Source organism: Monopterus albus, unplaced genomic scaffold (genome assembly GCF_001952655.1).
Source record: "Monopterus albus unplaced genomic scaffold, M_albus_1.0 scaffold98.1, whole genome shotgun sequence".
Classification (NCBI taxonomy): Eukaryota; Metazoa; Chordata; class Actinopteri; order Synbranchiformes; family Synbranchidae; genus Monopterus; species Monopterus albus.
Window position 1 is genome coordinate 177,691 of NW_018127978.1, and position 15,003 is coordinate 192,693.

The following is a 15,003-nucleotide window of genomic DNA, read 5'->3' on the forward strand; positions in this document are numbered from 1 at the left end:
CCTTGTTGCTTTTCTTTTCTCTTCTCTCTCCTCTATCCACTCACCCCAGAGCCGGGGTCTGTCCAAGGTTTCTTCTATTAAAGGGAGTTTTTCCTCCCTGCTGTCGCCAAGTGCTGCTCAGGGGGATTTGTTGGGTTTTATCCTCTGTAATAATAATAATGATAATAATAATAGTAAGGTCTAGACCTGACTTTGTAAAGTGTCCTGAAATGATTGTTGTTGTGAGTTGGTGCCGTACGTACAAATAAAACTGAATTGAATTGCAGTTCAGCTTACAGTGCTTGCTACCTAACAGTTTGTATAATGTGTGCACATTGACTTCAGATGATTTTGGTCCTATATTTAGGTTCTCATTGTAACACTTCTTTGTTTCCAGAGAAAATCTGGTGATTCTGACCTATGGACCCCCCAGAAACCTGTGAAAAATCTAAGATACTGCCAGCTACTGCACTCCTCCAAACTCGAGCATTTTATAGTTTCATTAAGGAATATCCCCCCCCACACAGGTTTTTAGCAGGTCAGACGGCTCCGTTGGCACCAACAGGATGTCAGTTACTACTACCTGACACCCACATAAAGAATGTCGTACTGGTTATGGATGTGATTTGGATGCGATGACTGATCGGACCAAACCGAACCATCTCTTCCAGTCTGAGTCGGTCAGTGGTGACAGCCTGCAGATAAACTCTATTGTGTGTGATATGTGAAGTCTTAAGTCTTCAGATCCAGTTAGGAGGTGTGTGTGTGCGCTTTCCCACTGGGGAAATGGACTTTAAGTGTGGCTGTTCTAGTGTTTGTAGGCTTGAGCTAGTCATGCGAGGCATCCCTCCAACCACTCACACACACCTGGCTAATATTAACACAGTCTGGCTTAATGAATGAACTTGAAAATTTTACTTGCTCTAGCAAGCAGCTGTTGAGATGTTAATGGTGTGTTAGACTGATGGATTCTACGTTCTTCAGGCCAGTGGACTGATTATAACAATGCGCTTCCGGGCACAACAGATGCCAAGTCTCCCTAGTGTCTGAGAGCCCATACAAACAACCTACATAAAGCCTGACGACACACACACTTGCTTTGTCTTGACGGTTGGTTTGTGATGGCACTTCCTTCAGCATTATTTGTAAATTTGACCTTTTTCTTTCCAGTGAGAATTTTCAGTCACATTTCACCTCAGCCTTACTGCCTTCTTATTATTTGGGCCCCTGTGTTTGTACCTTAGGTTGGTAACGCCTCTATGCTTAGACCCGAGATTTACAAAACACATCAATATGCAACAGCAGATATGTTTTGAAGGATTTTAATTCTGACCACATGACATCATAATATAATGTTGTTAATTTATATAAGTTATAAAATATGTTAATGCTGAGCACCTGTTTCTTGTCCTCTCAGATCTGCTCTCAGTGGATCTGGATCAGTACGATCTGGCTTCCCTGACTGATGCTCTCAGAGGGTTCCTGCAGGACCTGCCCGTCCCCATCATCCCCACCACAGTCTACAGCGAGCTGGTCTACACTGCTCAAGGTACAGCACGGCACACACACACTCATGTTAACCCTGAACATTCACAAAGGGTCACTTCACTCAGATCACAAAGTAATATATTTTTGCACGTACTGTGCCTCTAGTGACATCCAGGCATGAAGGTTCGATTTGTGTTTTCTTTGTTGAGGTTCTCAAATATTGATTTTACAAATTCCTGCCACCAGATTGGTACAATGAAGGGACTTTGGTTTGTGGTTCTCACAGCATGTAAAAATGATATTGTTTAACTTGTAAGAATAAAATTAGATGAGGCCAAGGTTACGCTTCTGGGAGGCAAAACTGCCAACACAACTCTGAGCCACATAAAACTGATTTGAAGTTTTCCTGTAGTTAAATGAAAGTGTAGATATTTAGTGCTTTTCTACACACTCAAGCACTTTACAATACTTGCCCATTCACACCAAATGGCCACTGGCAAATTGTGGTTCAGTGTCTTGCCCAGGAACACTGACATGTGGACTGAAATGACAACTGTACAGTTAAGGGACGGTCTGCTCTAGCCACAGCTGCAGTATTGGCAGCATTTCCATGGCTGCTGATGGTTGTGAGCTCAGGCCTGGTAAACTCCAGAGTTAAATCTGAGCTAATGGTGTTTTTATGCCTCTGTCACTCCGTACGAGTGCTGACACTTGTCACACCTGACATTTGACAGATTTTTGCCAAATATAGATGTAAAGATGACGAAGCTGCAGCCTTTCATTGACAACAGACTTCTGCTTCTCTCTCGACAGGATTCAATAGAAACATTGTCTGAGCTGAAGTGTGGCTCTTTTCTCATTTTCTGTTCAGCTGGGCTGCCTGTTCACCCTTTCACCTGCCGCCTACCTCGCCCAGCAAGCCCTCCCCTCTCTGGCTTTTAGGGGGTTCTCACGCCCCTATGTATTTTTAATGAACCCTCCCTCGACATTTGTCGTTTTGTGCTTTGTGTGGGTGGTATATGAGTCAAAATCAGACACATGGACAGATGAGTGTGTTGGTGATGCACATGCTAATTTGAGTTTCTCAGGTCTGAGCTTGCAGGAAGTTCACACCAGCTTCCCTTCAATTCTTCCCCATAATATTACTTGGCTACGCTTCTCAGCATGACCTGCAGCTGAAAGCCCCCTCAGTTATGTAAATGCTTTTCTCTCTCGGTCCTCCTTCCACTAAGTGGCAGCCCTTTTTTATTTTACTTATTCATGGAAACATTTTACGTCAGGCCAAACCACTTTGAAGAGATGCATCACTTATTTTGCAGAGGTTGTCCAAGGGTAAGCCTGTTGAAATTGGATATCTTATTTAGAAAGGGGTCCCTTTGAATTCGGAGATAATGTGAGGTGGATTGTGAGATCTGAAACAATTTAGTTGTATCGTAAGGATAAGTTGTACAATAGTATTGAGAGGTCCCTGAAAAATAAAGTCTTTGCTCAAGGGGCAAATGTTGAGAGTCTAGACCAGGGGTGCCCAAAGTGGGGCCCGCGGAACATTTGTTTTGGCCCGCGGGGACATTTCTTGGCCCCCCACAATTTATTATGCCACCCCAGTTGTCAGGTCAAGCAGCTCCCAGCTCAGCTCGAAACCCGCCAATAAAACAAGAAGAAGAAGAAGAAGAAGAAGAAAAGAAGCAGAAGAAGAAGAAGAACTACAACTACTACTACTACTACTACTACTACTACATCATCATCATCATCATCATCATCATCATCATCATCATCATCATCAACATCAACAACAACAACAACAACGGAGCAGTAGCAAGCGGCCCACAGACAAAAGGCATGTCAAACGAACCTGGGAGGAAGAATATTATGTTACGGGTATTAAAGCTAAGGCGGTCTGCTTAATTTGCGGTCAGTCTGTCGTTGTGCTAAAAGAGTACAATATCCGCCGGCACTATGAAACGAGGCATGCAGCATTCTCAAGGTTCAAAGGCGAGGCACGGAAGACAAAGAGCCGAGAGTTGTTAGCTAAACTTCGCTCACAACAAAACACGCTCACACGACCCTCGTCAGCCCAGGAAAGCGCAACACAGGCCAGCTATGAGATTTCAGCTCTAATTGCCAGGAGTGGACGTTCATTTTCTACAGGGGACTTTGTTAAAGAATGCTTATCCACGGCTGCAAAGCTAGTGTGTCCCGCTCAGGCAAGAGCTTTCTCCCAGATCAGCCTCTCAGCTAATTATTACGGAGATGTTTGACCACATAAAGGCCTTTCAGAGAAAACTGCAGCTACTGTGTCGACATCTGTCAGCAGGTGAGTTAATGTCTTGCACAAAATACATCATTTTAATGGTAATGTGATCATGTGATGTGGAGGAACAGAATGATATGTGGAGTATGACGTTACTAGTGAGTGAAAATTGTTTAAACATGCTGAGTATTTCTTGTTACATTGCATGTGCTCTGTCTCTCCAGATTGGCATGGTGGCATGGCGGATGACCCTGCGTACTCCAGAATATCCAGCGGGACGTGAGATTATCGTCATAAGTAACGACATCACACATAAGATTGGCTCATTCGGGCCCCAGGAGGACGTGTTGTTCCTGCGAGCCTCAGAGATGGCACGAGAGAGCGGCATCCCTCGAATCTACATCGCAGCCAACAGTGGCGCACGCATTGGGCTGGCAGAGGAGATCAGACACATGTTCCAAGTGGCCTGGCAAGATCCAGCTGACCCCTATAAGGTCAGCCGGCAGTCTCTTCCTTCCATCTTGTCCTTTGAAATTTTATAACTTTTTAAAGTTTTGTTACCTGAAATTCACAAGCTCAATATTTCAAAAACCCAACCTAAATATATTTTTGTGAGTAAATTCCTAAAGCAAATAAATGTCAAATGTATTTTCTTTATAATGTTGGAGTTTGAAATGTGCTTTCAGGAAGAATTCAGGTGACATGGAGCTGTTTTCCCAACCCTTCAGCACAAGTGTGGGCTGTGATTCAGAGCTGAGGAATAAATTCATGTCACTGAAACCGAAGGACTTTTACACACATGTCTCACCAGAACGGTACCCAAACATTAGGCAGCATGCACAGGTGATGTTATCTCTGTTTGGCAGCACTTACATTTGTGAACAGACTTTCAGTGTAATGAACCTTAACAAAACCAGGCTCAGAAGCACTCTGACTGATCTACAGTGCCTTGCGAAAGTATTCGGCCCCCTTGAACTTTGCGACCTTTTGCCACATTTCAGGCTTCAAACATAAAGATATAAAACTGTAATTTTTTGTGAAGAATCAACAACAAGTGGGACACAATCATGAAGTGGAACAAAATTTATTGGATCGCATTTTCATTTTGGCAGAAAGGTTTGGGCACCCCTGGTCTAGACTGCCCCTCGCTGTTTCCTCTGAAGACATCATTTAGTTCTGTGCTTTATGCCTTGGCATGAGGGCATTAGTAAAGTAGTGTGAGGTTACGATGGCCACACCATCCACCTGGATGAAAATGGTTGGGTGTCACTAGTAAAGAAGCAGATGAATGAGCCGATAGTGATGGAGCAGCAGTAACTCAACTCATTTACCATCCTTTTACTTAGTTTAAGATCCTTACTTCATTGCTATGGATATCAAGTTGGTAGGAATTCATGTTAGCAAAACAAATATTTCAGTTGCCACCTGTAAACAAAGTATCAGGAAAAAAGTCATTTGTCAGTTGCATTGTTTACTGTCATTCTTCTACAGGCTGTGCTCTATGTACTGAGCACTGAGGGGCTGTCTCTGTGGTTACACTCATATGGAGGGAATCAGTGAAATTGACTTCATATGAAAACAGTAACTGTTCATCCTGTCTTAGCCTAATCACTGAAATTTGTTGATGTTGTAACAGTTAAAATCCCCTCTCCTTCATTTTCATTTGATATCATTCCTCTGGCCTTCGTCCTCTCTGTTGGACCAGTCATCTTCTCAGTTTGATCTGCATCCATTTTTCCAGTCAGTAGCTCATCATGGGAATCCCCCTCCCCCCTTCAACACTGTTAAAATTGAGTTAAATGTCTTGGAGGGATTTTTACAAAAACCCTGTAAACTGTACTGACCCGGCAGTGATATTATCACAGACACAATTCTGTTCAACTTTCCCAAAAAATATGACAGATTTTACCAGCATGAAATCTGGTCTAAAAATGTAAGGTCATGTGCATCATCAGGGAGTCGAACTTCATTTAAACCCTCAAACTAACTACATTTTCTGTCATCAGGTGGCTGCGGCCCTTCTGTTCCTGCAGCATCCTGAGCACAGCCTTTGGTTTTCAGGGCTTTGCCATTTTCAAAGAAATGCATGAGGATTGTGATGTTGTCCTGTGTGAAAGCATCATAAACCTTGAAAGTGATGATGCCAGTTGGGAGGTAGATGTGACACTGTGATTTGAAGTTACACTTCTGCCTTTTTAGATTTCAGGTGGAAGAGTTTGCTCTGTTTCTGGACATTTTGAATTTCTAAATGTAAAAATCATGGGGCAGGTATACATTCCACCTCATTCACACCTAATGACAAGAATACAACTAAATTTCTAATGGGATTTATATACAGTGTGCTCCACAGATGTAGAAGCATAAACATCCAAAACAAAGTAGAGTGTTTTCTTTTTGCAGTTTTCATGTTGGACTATGGAGGAGACACACACACACACACACACACACACACACACACACACACACACACACACACACACACACACAGAGAGAGAACAGTCCAAGGCCTCAACCAGCTGCTGGAGTGTTGTGTGATATGGGTGTGAAATAAACCACATCCTCACTGTTACTGCTCCTGTGTGTAGTAAAGCAGCAGTAACCATTATTTAGGTTCAAAAAAACAAAAGAAGCAACTGTAACTATTTCTTGTCAGAGTAAAAGTCATAAAAGTGTGAATTATCTCCAGACAGTCCTGTGGTCAGGCTCCAGTTAACCCCAGTCCTTTTCACCACCTCCTTCCCTGCTGTCACCTTGACCCCCACAGATTCTATCCACTCTCTCAGTCTCTCAAGACCAGGTGGACAGGCCTGGTTCCCTCTCCAGCCTTGACCTCTATTGACCAGCAAGGTCAGCCACAATCCATAATAACAAGCAGAGGAGAACGGAGTGTGAGTGTGGTGGTCACCATGACCGGCAGTGGTCAGACAGAGGGAGGTGACCTGCACAACCTCCACCAGGTTGCAGCAGATTGTCAGCCCTGCGTCACAACCCACCTGCCCACTACACACACACATACACACACACGCAAACACAAATGTAAGTGTCCTTGAACTTTCCTTGAAGTTTCCCATGATCCTAGTCAGCAACAGACATTATCCTGTAATTTATGGTGGTCATTTTTCATCAGTAGCCATTAAATGTATTTACAGTGTGTAGTCCAACAGTCTGCACCAAGATCAGTGTTTACCCTCCTCCAAGGGATTCACTAGAATTTATGCTTAATTATACTGGATGTTATGCAGAAGACCAGAGCATGAGCATGCACGAACCCACATCATGTAACACTGTTGACTGTATTCTTTAGTATTTCTTCTTAAAACCATACAACACAGTGAGTCATCTCAGCCCACAGTTTGTTTGGCTGCACTGTGAAGTTACTCCTCCCTTTTTTCATTTCTACCAGTGCAAGGCATGTTTTAACAACCAAAACAAAACAGTAGATTGAGGTAAGTGCCATTTTTGAGCTGTGACTGAATGTAGGAATGACACGTTACAGTGTTACACAATGATGTGCCAGAGCCATGATCATTAATTTACCATACAACCTCAATGATGACAAGACAGTTGTTCTACAACAAAGCCGATAAGCATATTTTCCAAAGTGTCGACCTGTTCCTATAACTAAATAACAAGCCGCTGTCTTCATTTACTTCTGTTCACTCAGCATTATATGACAAAACACTTCCCCCAGAAAACTGAATCTCAAGTGCATCATATACAGCACAGCACTCAGTGAAACCAGGACTGGAAAGAGAGAAACTGTTTTTTTCTGAAGATGAGTCCTAATCAGGTTTGGTTTGAGGGCACTTGGCTTTAACTTTTTACTGGAAGACAATCGGTCACAAATAAACTTGATTTTATAAAACAGTGGAGTAAGGAGGCCGTAGCAGTAAATGAAATCCATGTGCAGACAGATTCAGATAGAGACAAATGGACCTGGTGGTGAGTCTGGGCTCTCCCACTGAGGCCCCCCTCAGCACACAGCAGGCTCAGCCACAGATGGTTTCTTGTTTGCAGCTTGTTTGCGGTGGTAAGGGGCCTGTCGTGACAGTGATCGTCAGTACGTCTGCTCCTCTTCAAACATGGCCCATTCTTTGAACCCTGGCTAATATAAGAACAGGAGTCTGCGTTAACCCCCTGCGCTGCCATGTACAGGCATCTGTATATGAAGCCACTGTGACTTTCTCTATAGTGTCTATCAGGCTATCTGGCTAACAGCGGGCTACCGGACTGGGTCTGAATTCAAATTACTGATCTTCTGCCATATGTCTCCCAAAGTCAGCAAGCAGTTGGATTTGAATGGAGATGGTGCTCACCAGGCAGAACAGCAGGGGGTTTGCTCTCTGCTCAGTGTGGCTCCTCGGCTCATGTGAATGGAAAGCTTAATGCCACAGCAAGCAATGATATTTTAATAGTGTTCGGTCTACTCCATGCCATTTCCTACTTCAGCATGCCAGTGCCCCCGCTGCACAAAGCTGCTCCATAAAGAATTGCATGTATAAGGAAATGAAGCAAGAAAAAAACGCTGTTGATGCTGTTTTTGTTTCGTAGAGAGTCACACTGTGGAGGAGTGTGGGGAGAGGCTGAAGAGGATCTTGGAGTCTCCCAGCATCCCTCAGGCCAACCACCAGCTCCTGGTGCAGCTCAGCAGACACCTGGCCAGGGTCAGCCAGAGCGGTCAGGCCAGTCCCCGGCTCCTGGGACAGGCCTTTGCTGAGGCCGTCTTTAAGCATCCTCCCCTCAGGTAAAGAGAAGTTTTCCTTTTCTCATTCATTTACATGTGAATAATTAATGTTTGTTAACTTGTTTGTTCAGTTAGTCTGACATACATATAATTTGTCTTCAAAGCATATTTATAAAAGATAAAAAGTTTCCAATTGGCTTCGGTCCTCTTCCAGAAGAACTAAAACAAACCGTAGATCAACAGTTTAACTTTCATTCACAATCATTGTTCAAAGTATGATTAAAGTGCAGGTAACCATAGCAACAGTACGGAAGTTTCAGGCTTCGCCAGCGGTTACCTGACAGGGGTTACAGCAAGCACAGACGCTCTCTCAAACTTTGAGGAGGATTGGAACAGCTGCTTTCCCCTCTAGTGACTGTGGTGTAAGCGCCAGAGTGCACTTCCAGGTGTTCAGAGAAACCAGTGCAACCCATGGAAGAAACAAAATCTCATCTTGTGGCGCTGTTTACTGCTGCGCCATGCGTTGATTTTATTTTGCCAGGACACCGTGCTGTGTATCATTGCTTACTTAATGGCTTTTTCATTTGCTTCTTCTCCTGTTCAAAGTCAAACTGTTGGCATCCTGGAATGGTAATAACAGTTATTCTCTGAGGGCCACTTGAGTCTCAGGAGAGGTAACCCCCTCTTCTGAACCCCCTTCTCTTCTGTAAATTCCCATTCCAAGGTGCTCTTTTCAGGAGAATCCTCAGTGTTTCTCAGTGTAGAAGCAGAGGACTCTCCTGCATAATATAAAGATGTATTCATATAGCTCTGAATACTGTGATACTAAGGACCTGTTGCTAAGGAGAGTAACCTGATCCTAAATCAAAACCCTTCATCATTCAAATGTGAAATTAAACGGCACACAGTAACGCCTAAGACAGAACTGACCCAGAAACTGACAGAGAGCCGAAGCCGTATGTTTAAATCTGATCACCATAGTGGAGCACAAAACGTTTCATTCTCTGTAGTTGGATGTTTCTCACTGTAACACTGGCAGGAAGTTGTGTTTGGTTTCTCTTCTTAAGCTGTGACTTTTTTCATTTAATCAGAGAGTCCGGTAGTTTCCAACAGGGCCGTTCATCTAAGGAGTTAGCATGTATAAAACGAGACTATGACATCCACAACCCTGGATGCCAAATAATAGTCTACAACATATTGCTCCTCTATACATGGTGATTAGAGATTGTTAAGAGGTGAGCTGTACCGAGGTGGAGCGTGGCACAAATACAGCAGAAATGCATTTTTGACAAAGCAAATTAAATTAGTGGGTAAACTTGTTGCACATTGTGTTTTGTATGTATTTCATAGTCCCTAAAGATTATGTAAAATCTGAGGCCAGATCAAAACATGAACCTCACATATGATGACGTACATCCTGCACAGCTGTGAAATGTAATGTTTGCTCTTTAGCATTTCAACATTTCTTTTCTATTTCCATGTGTTGCGTAAAATCATTGATTATTCCAACCACAGTCAGTTCTCTTACATCGTTTGGGTGGAAAGGGTTTTCCCACTTCATTCAACATTTGTGAATCAGCCGGCCAAAGAGGGAAACAGACCTTCTGGATGAATGTAGGGCAGTTTGAAACTCCATACACAGATCAGCCACTGCTCTTTTCCAAGTTCAGACCAGAACTGAGTGAAATTGTCTTGATCCAGCACAAATACCTAATATTGTTTTAGTAAAGGATCAGCCCTTACTAACAGGAAATTTGAGTATGACTTTTGGCTCAGCGATAATAACAACATCCTGTATTTTAAGAGCTGATCACTGATATTAACAAGGCTGGCGGTGTCGTTTTGCTTCTCTGTACCCAGCACAAATTCGCCCGCATCTGTTTTTCCAGAAATTACAGAGGAACTTCTCAGTCAGTGAAACAGAAGCAGTGATTGTTTGCATAGCCTGGTGCATTCACCCCTAACGTGCACAGTGGGTGGAGAGAGAGCAGAGCAGTGGATCGTAGCATGCCATGCTGTTTGAACCGGATCCCATGTCAGCTTAGTCTGTGCGTGTGTGGAAATGTCGACTAATCCTCGATGGTTCTGGGCTATACACCACAGTCTGTAAGCAGTTAGACAGTCACACATATTCTGTCCTTTGCTACATACGGTACTGCAGCGAGCTGGTTTCTAAAGTGAATAATAACTACAAGGCCTGGGGATGGGCAGTATTTTTATTGTCAACAAGTCTTGTGAAAAGGCCCTGATCATAACATCAATAACTGTGAACTGACCCTGCTGAAACATGTTGTCTGTCTTTCCAAAACCTGATGTCTTCTTCTCCTTTGCCACAGAGCTCCTCTGTTAAGAAAACCTCAGTTACAACAAACACGATCACTGTAGCAAATTTACACTCGTCCCTCATCCTGTACATCCTGTTGTCATCCCGCTGTTTAGGTCCAACCCCACATTTTAATGGAATATGAAAAAGTCATGACATGTTGACATCTGATCCCAGTTTGTGTTCTTGGCTGTGTGATTGTCAACAGTGCTGACATGAACCAGGAGCATCACATCAGGATCTTGGAGGCTCTGGTTGCAGCAGGAGGTCTGATGGAGATGCAGACTGCACCAGGTAGGATAAGAAACATGCACACAGACTTTCTCCCTGATCCATCCGTGCACACCATATGCATGCACTCCTCTTCTTTCTCTTTGTATTCTCTTGTTGCTGTATATTAATGCACGGTCTTGTGCGATATGATTTTGCTTGGTTTGGGTTGTTTTGTGACTCAGTCACACCAAAGCTTATCAGCTCTCTGTCTACTTATGGACACAGATGACTTTCAGATCCTTCTGCTCAGTGTATCACCACACACCTCTCGCACTGGGCACACACACACACACACACACACACTGCAGCGAAAAACAGACATTTGGTTTATGAAATACACACTTTTAGTCCCGACCGCTGTGATAAGCTTGCTGTGACGCATGAAACAGCTTTAACTTTGTCCTCTGTCCTCAGTTTGGATGTACAGAGTTTATGGTAACAAAACCCAGCGGTTTTGTGATGTTTTTCTTTTGGCATCCCTGTCACAGCCGAGTGCAAGGACATGAATGTGAACATGGAAGGTCTGGTTTAGTGTATGTGGACTGTAAAAAAAAAATCTCAGACCTCAGCACCAGTTCTCCCAGAGCATTGAGAAAGGACTTCCTTTTATACATAATAAGGTTCTGGGAAGCAGGAGAAACACTGTCAAGTATGAGATGTTGGGTAAATGGACATCAGCACTGAATAAAACCATATGTGATGAGAGTTCTACTCCAGAGAGGCTGTATTTACAGTTGGAAAGGCAAAGTAGTAGCTTATTGGAGTTTTGATATTGTGCAACTGTGAAGCAGCTGTAGCAAAGACATGATTTCCGATGGAATGAGTTTAGAACTGATCAACCTGAACCTGACTCTAGTGTCTTACTACAGCATGGATCTGGCCACATATTTCTGTCTGAACCTGGCCCATGCTTGAGAGTGTGGCATCCAAACCCAACCCAGACCCAACAAGCTTATAGTATATAATTTCTGGACCTGACTGAACTTGACGCGGTAATGGTGTGTTTCCCCTTATCATTATATGAAGCAGACATTCGAGTGCTCCCTCTCCGTCCCTACGTGTTCGAACCAGCCCTGGATCTGAACATAATTTCTAAATTTCTGTCAGAACCTGGCCCAGATCCTAACACCTAACCTGAAAGTGCTCAGTTCGGATATCCACACTCTACCCCCTACCCCACTCCATGGACTGAGCATAAGCAGTAAGGAAGCAAGGAAACATTATGTTACCCCAGCTTAAGGTCAGAGAGGCTCAACATCAGCTGCTGCTGGTTAAGAGACTGGTCAACTTCCAACGTCAACGTGAAGTTAACCTTAACCCTTACATGGATTTTTCCACCCCTTCTTATTCATGTCAAAGGTGAGGAGAACTTTTTGCACAGTCTTGGTTGTACCTAAAATTGCGACATATAAAAGTCACTAAACATAGAGTGTACATATTTTTATTAAGAATACAAGATGCATATATATGTTAATGGAATCAGCCTTAATTGACATTTCTACCTAAAAATGTCCAAAGTCAATAAAATCAACAAACCAATATAAAACCAGTCCTGCCTTGTACAGACATTTCGTTTGGTTTAAGTCTGTGTTTGTGGAGGATTACTGAGGAAAATGACTGAAGTCACTGCCTGTGGGTCAGTGCATGTATATGTGTGTGGGAATGTCAGCAGGTCAGAGTGTGTGTGTGAGGTTGTTTTACTCTGTGAAGGGCCATTATGTTAAGGCCACGTCTGACACACCGATCATGTCAGACATTATAGTGGCCGCCCAGGGGTTATGGTTCCTTTATACCAAGCAGTGGTGTGATGTCAGTAAGGTCGTTTGAGTAGTAAGAAGCTGAGAGTCCACTTTATGATGAGGCAAGGACATGACCTGGACAACATCATCTTTGTCCAGCCCTCAATAAATAGGTGAGCTTGGTCTGGCCTCAGAGGTTCCTTCACCTATTTTTGTCCTTTAACACAGCGGCTCATGATTCACTGAGTATGCACCTTCATTACATCATTAATCGCAGCCCTGAACTGGTTTATGTTTCATGTTGGAGTGAGAACCTTTTCAGTTAAATCACTTAACTTCTTATCTGCCGTAGTCGGCGTCTCTTGTGGCGTCCCACAGGGCACCATCTTAGGTCGTCTTATGCTTTAAATTGTAATTTGATCATTTTAAATCTTCCATAAAGTCAGAGATTGTTTTGGAGCTAATAACTAGCAGTCCTCAGTTGTTGGCTCAATGTGTTGGCTTGAGCATTCAGGCCAGGCAGTAAATCAGTCAAATATAGACAACACGTGCACACACACACTTCACACATACACAAATCAAACCTTTTCACGGATGTCATCTGTTTGATTTTCATTTTTCTGTGAGTGACACACAAAAGGAGAGAATGATGTCTGGAGAATGATCAATAATTCATGGAATTAACCTCATGTCCTGCAGGGTGGGGAGATAAAATGGATCCATCAGGTCTCTGGTCTGGGCTGGGCGACCGCTGGAGATTTGAGATTTTTCCTGTTTTAAAATGCACATGTTAAAATGTAGCCTGATGGAAAACACACAGCAGGACATTGAACATGCTCAGGTTGATTTTAAAATGTCCAAACACAGTCGACATTTCACAGAGCTTTTCCCCATGGGAACCTGGTTTTGCTTGTGCTTCTCATTTGATAGTTTGATCTGGTTAAAACGTTTCTGTAAATATATGTTTCTCTTTGGCTCTTTTTCTTGAATTGGGATTTTCTTGTTTTTGTGCTGGATATATATGAATACAAGTTCTTTGTCAAATCAAGTCAGAACACTACATTTAAAATAAGTGCTTGCATACGTGTCTGATTGTGTGTGTCTTTTGTAGGTGTGTGTACTGACCGACAAGCTTGCATCACAGTAACAAAAGGAGCAGAGGGAGCTATTTTGTTCTGTCTTTGAAGTGTGTCTTTTGTACCATCTCTTACACAACCCTCTCTTTCTGAGGGATGAATATGGCCTCCTGGTGCTGTTTAATAAGGGAGGATGATAAGGGGAAATTGTACTGATGTAACAGGCTTACACAGTGCTGCATCTTCCTTTATTCTGGATCTGTCTGCATATTATCTGCATGTTAAATCACGAGTTTTGAGTATCTGGGGTATTTTGAGTCAGAGATTTTCAGCTTAAAAATATGTGAATTCAGCAAAGGGGGAGTAACACTGCTCAGCTACTTCAGAAAGTGAGTGTTATAAACACACAGGAAGATTAAAATGAACTGATTTACAATTACCTGACACATCTAGATACAAATTCTACAAAAACGTACATTAAAAGATGATGCACTTAAAATCCTTTGGTTTGCCATTAAACATGTTACCTTTAGTATCGTTAATTCACTTCAGTTCAGTTTCGTTTGTATAGCGTCAAATTACAACAAGTCATCTCAATACCTATACCTTATTATTATTATTGGTGGGTGGCCTTCTGCCTTGTCAGGGTGAGTCGATAGAGAAAAGAAAAGAAAAGCAACAATCAAACAGTGTATGTTAGGAGAAGGATTTTAAATTCTATTCTGGATTTTACAGGCAGCCAGTGGAGAGAAGCTAATATGGGAGAGATATGATCTCTCTTGCTAGTTCCTGTCAGTACTCTGGCTGCAGCATTTTGGATTAACTGGAGGGTATTGAGCATCGTTAGCATCAGTTTCTTGTCTGTATAAAGACAAAAATGTTTACACCTGATCCAAATGGCCATGACTGAAGACAGATAAAGCCTGCTATGAAACAGATGGTATATCATGGTAGATCATTTTAATTTACCGTGGTTATTAGTCAAGTGTTCACTAGTGTATGGTTGATATATATTTGCTTGTGTTGTAAAAGCTTTCAGGAGAGCTGCCTTCTGAGCCCATTCTCCAAATGGAGTTTGACTGTACAACTGCTTCTACTTCACCTGGGTGCTCTGGCTCAGAATCTCTGCACAGTGTGTGTTTGTTTGCATGTGCACACTACTTGCATGTGAAGCTTCGGCCTCATCCAGC

At 42.9% G+C, this 15,003-nt stretch overlaps 1 protein-coding gene across 2 annotated transcripts in view; it reads left to right on the forward strand.

The window, feature by feature from the left end:
• Window positions 1-15,003, forward strand: part of pik3r3b (phosphoinositide-3-kinase, regulatory subunit 3b (gamma)) — a 142,119-nt gene that overhangs the window by 54,052 nt on the left and 73,064 nt on the right. For both annotated transcript variants that reach the window (XM_020609032.1, XM_020609033.1), the window contains 3 exons: window positions 1,397-1,528; window positions 8,270-8,462; window positions 10,934-11,019. In XM_020609032.1, coding sequence (XP_020464688.1) covers window positions 1,397-1,528; window positions 8,270-8,462; window positions 10,934-11,019 — 411 coding nt within the window. The remainder of the gene's footprint in view (window positions 1-1,396; window positions 1,529-8,269; window positions 8,463-10,933; window positions 11,020-15,003) is intronic.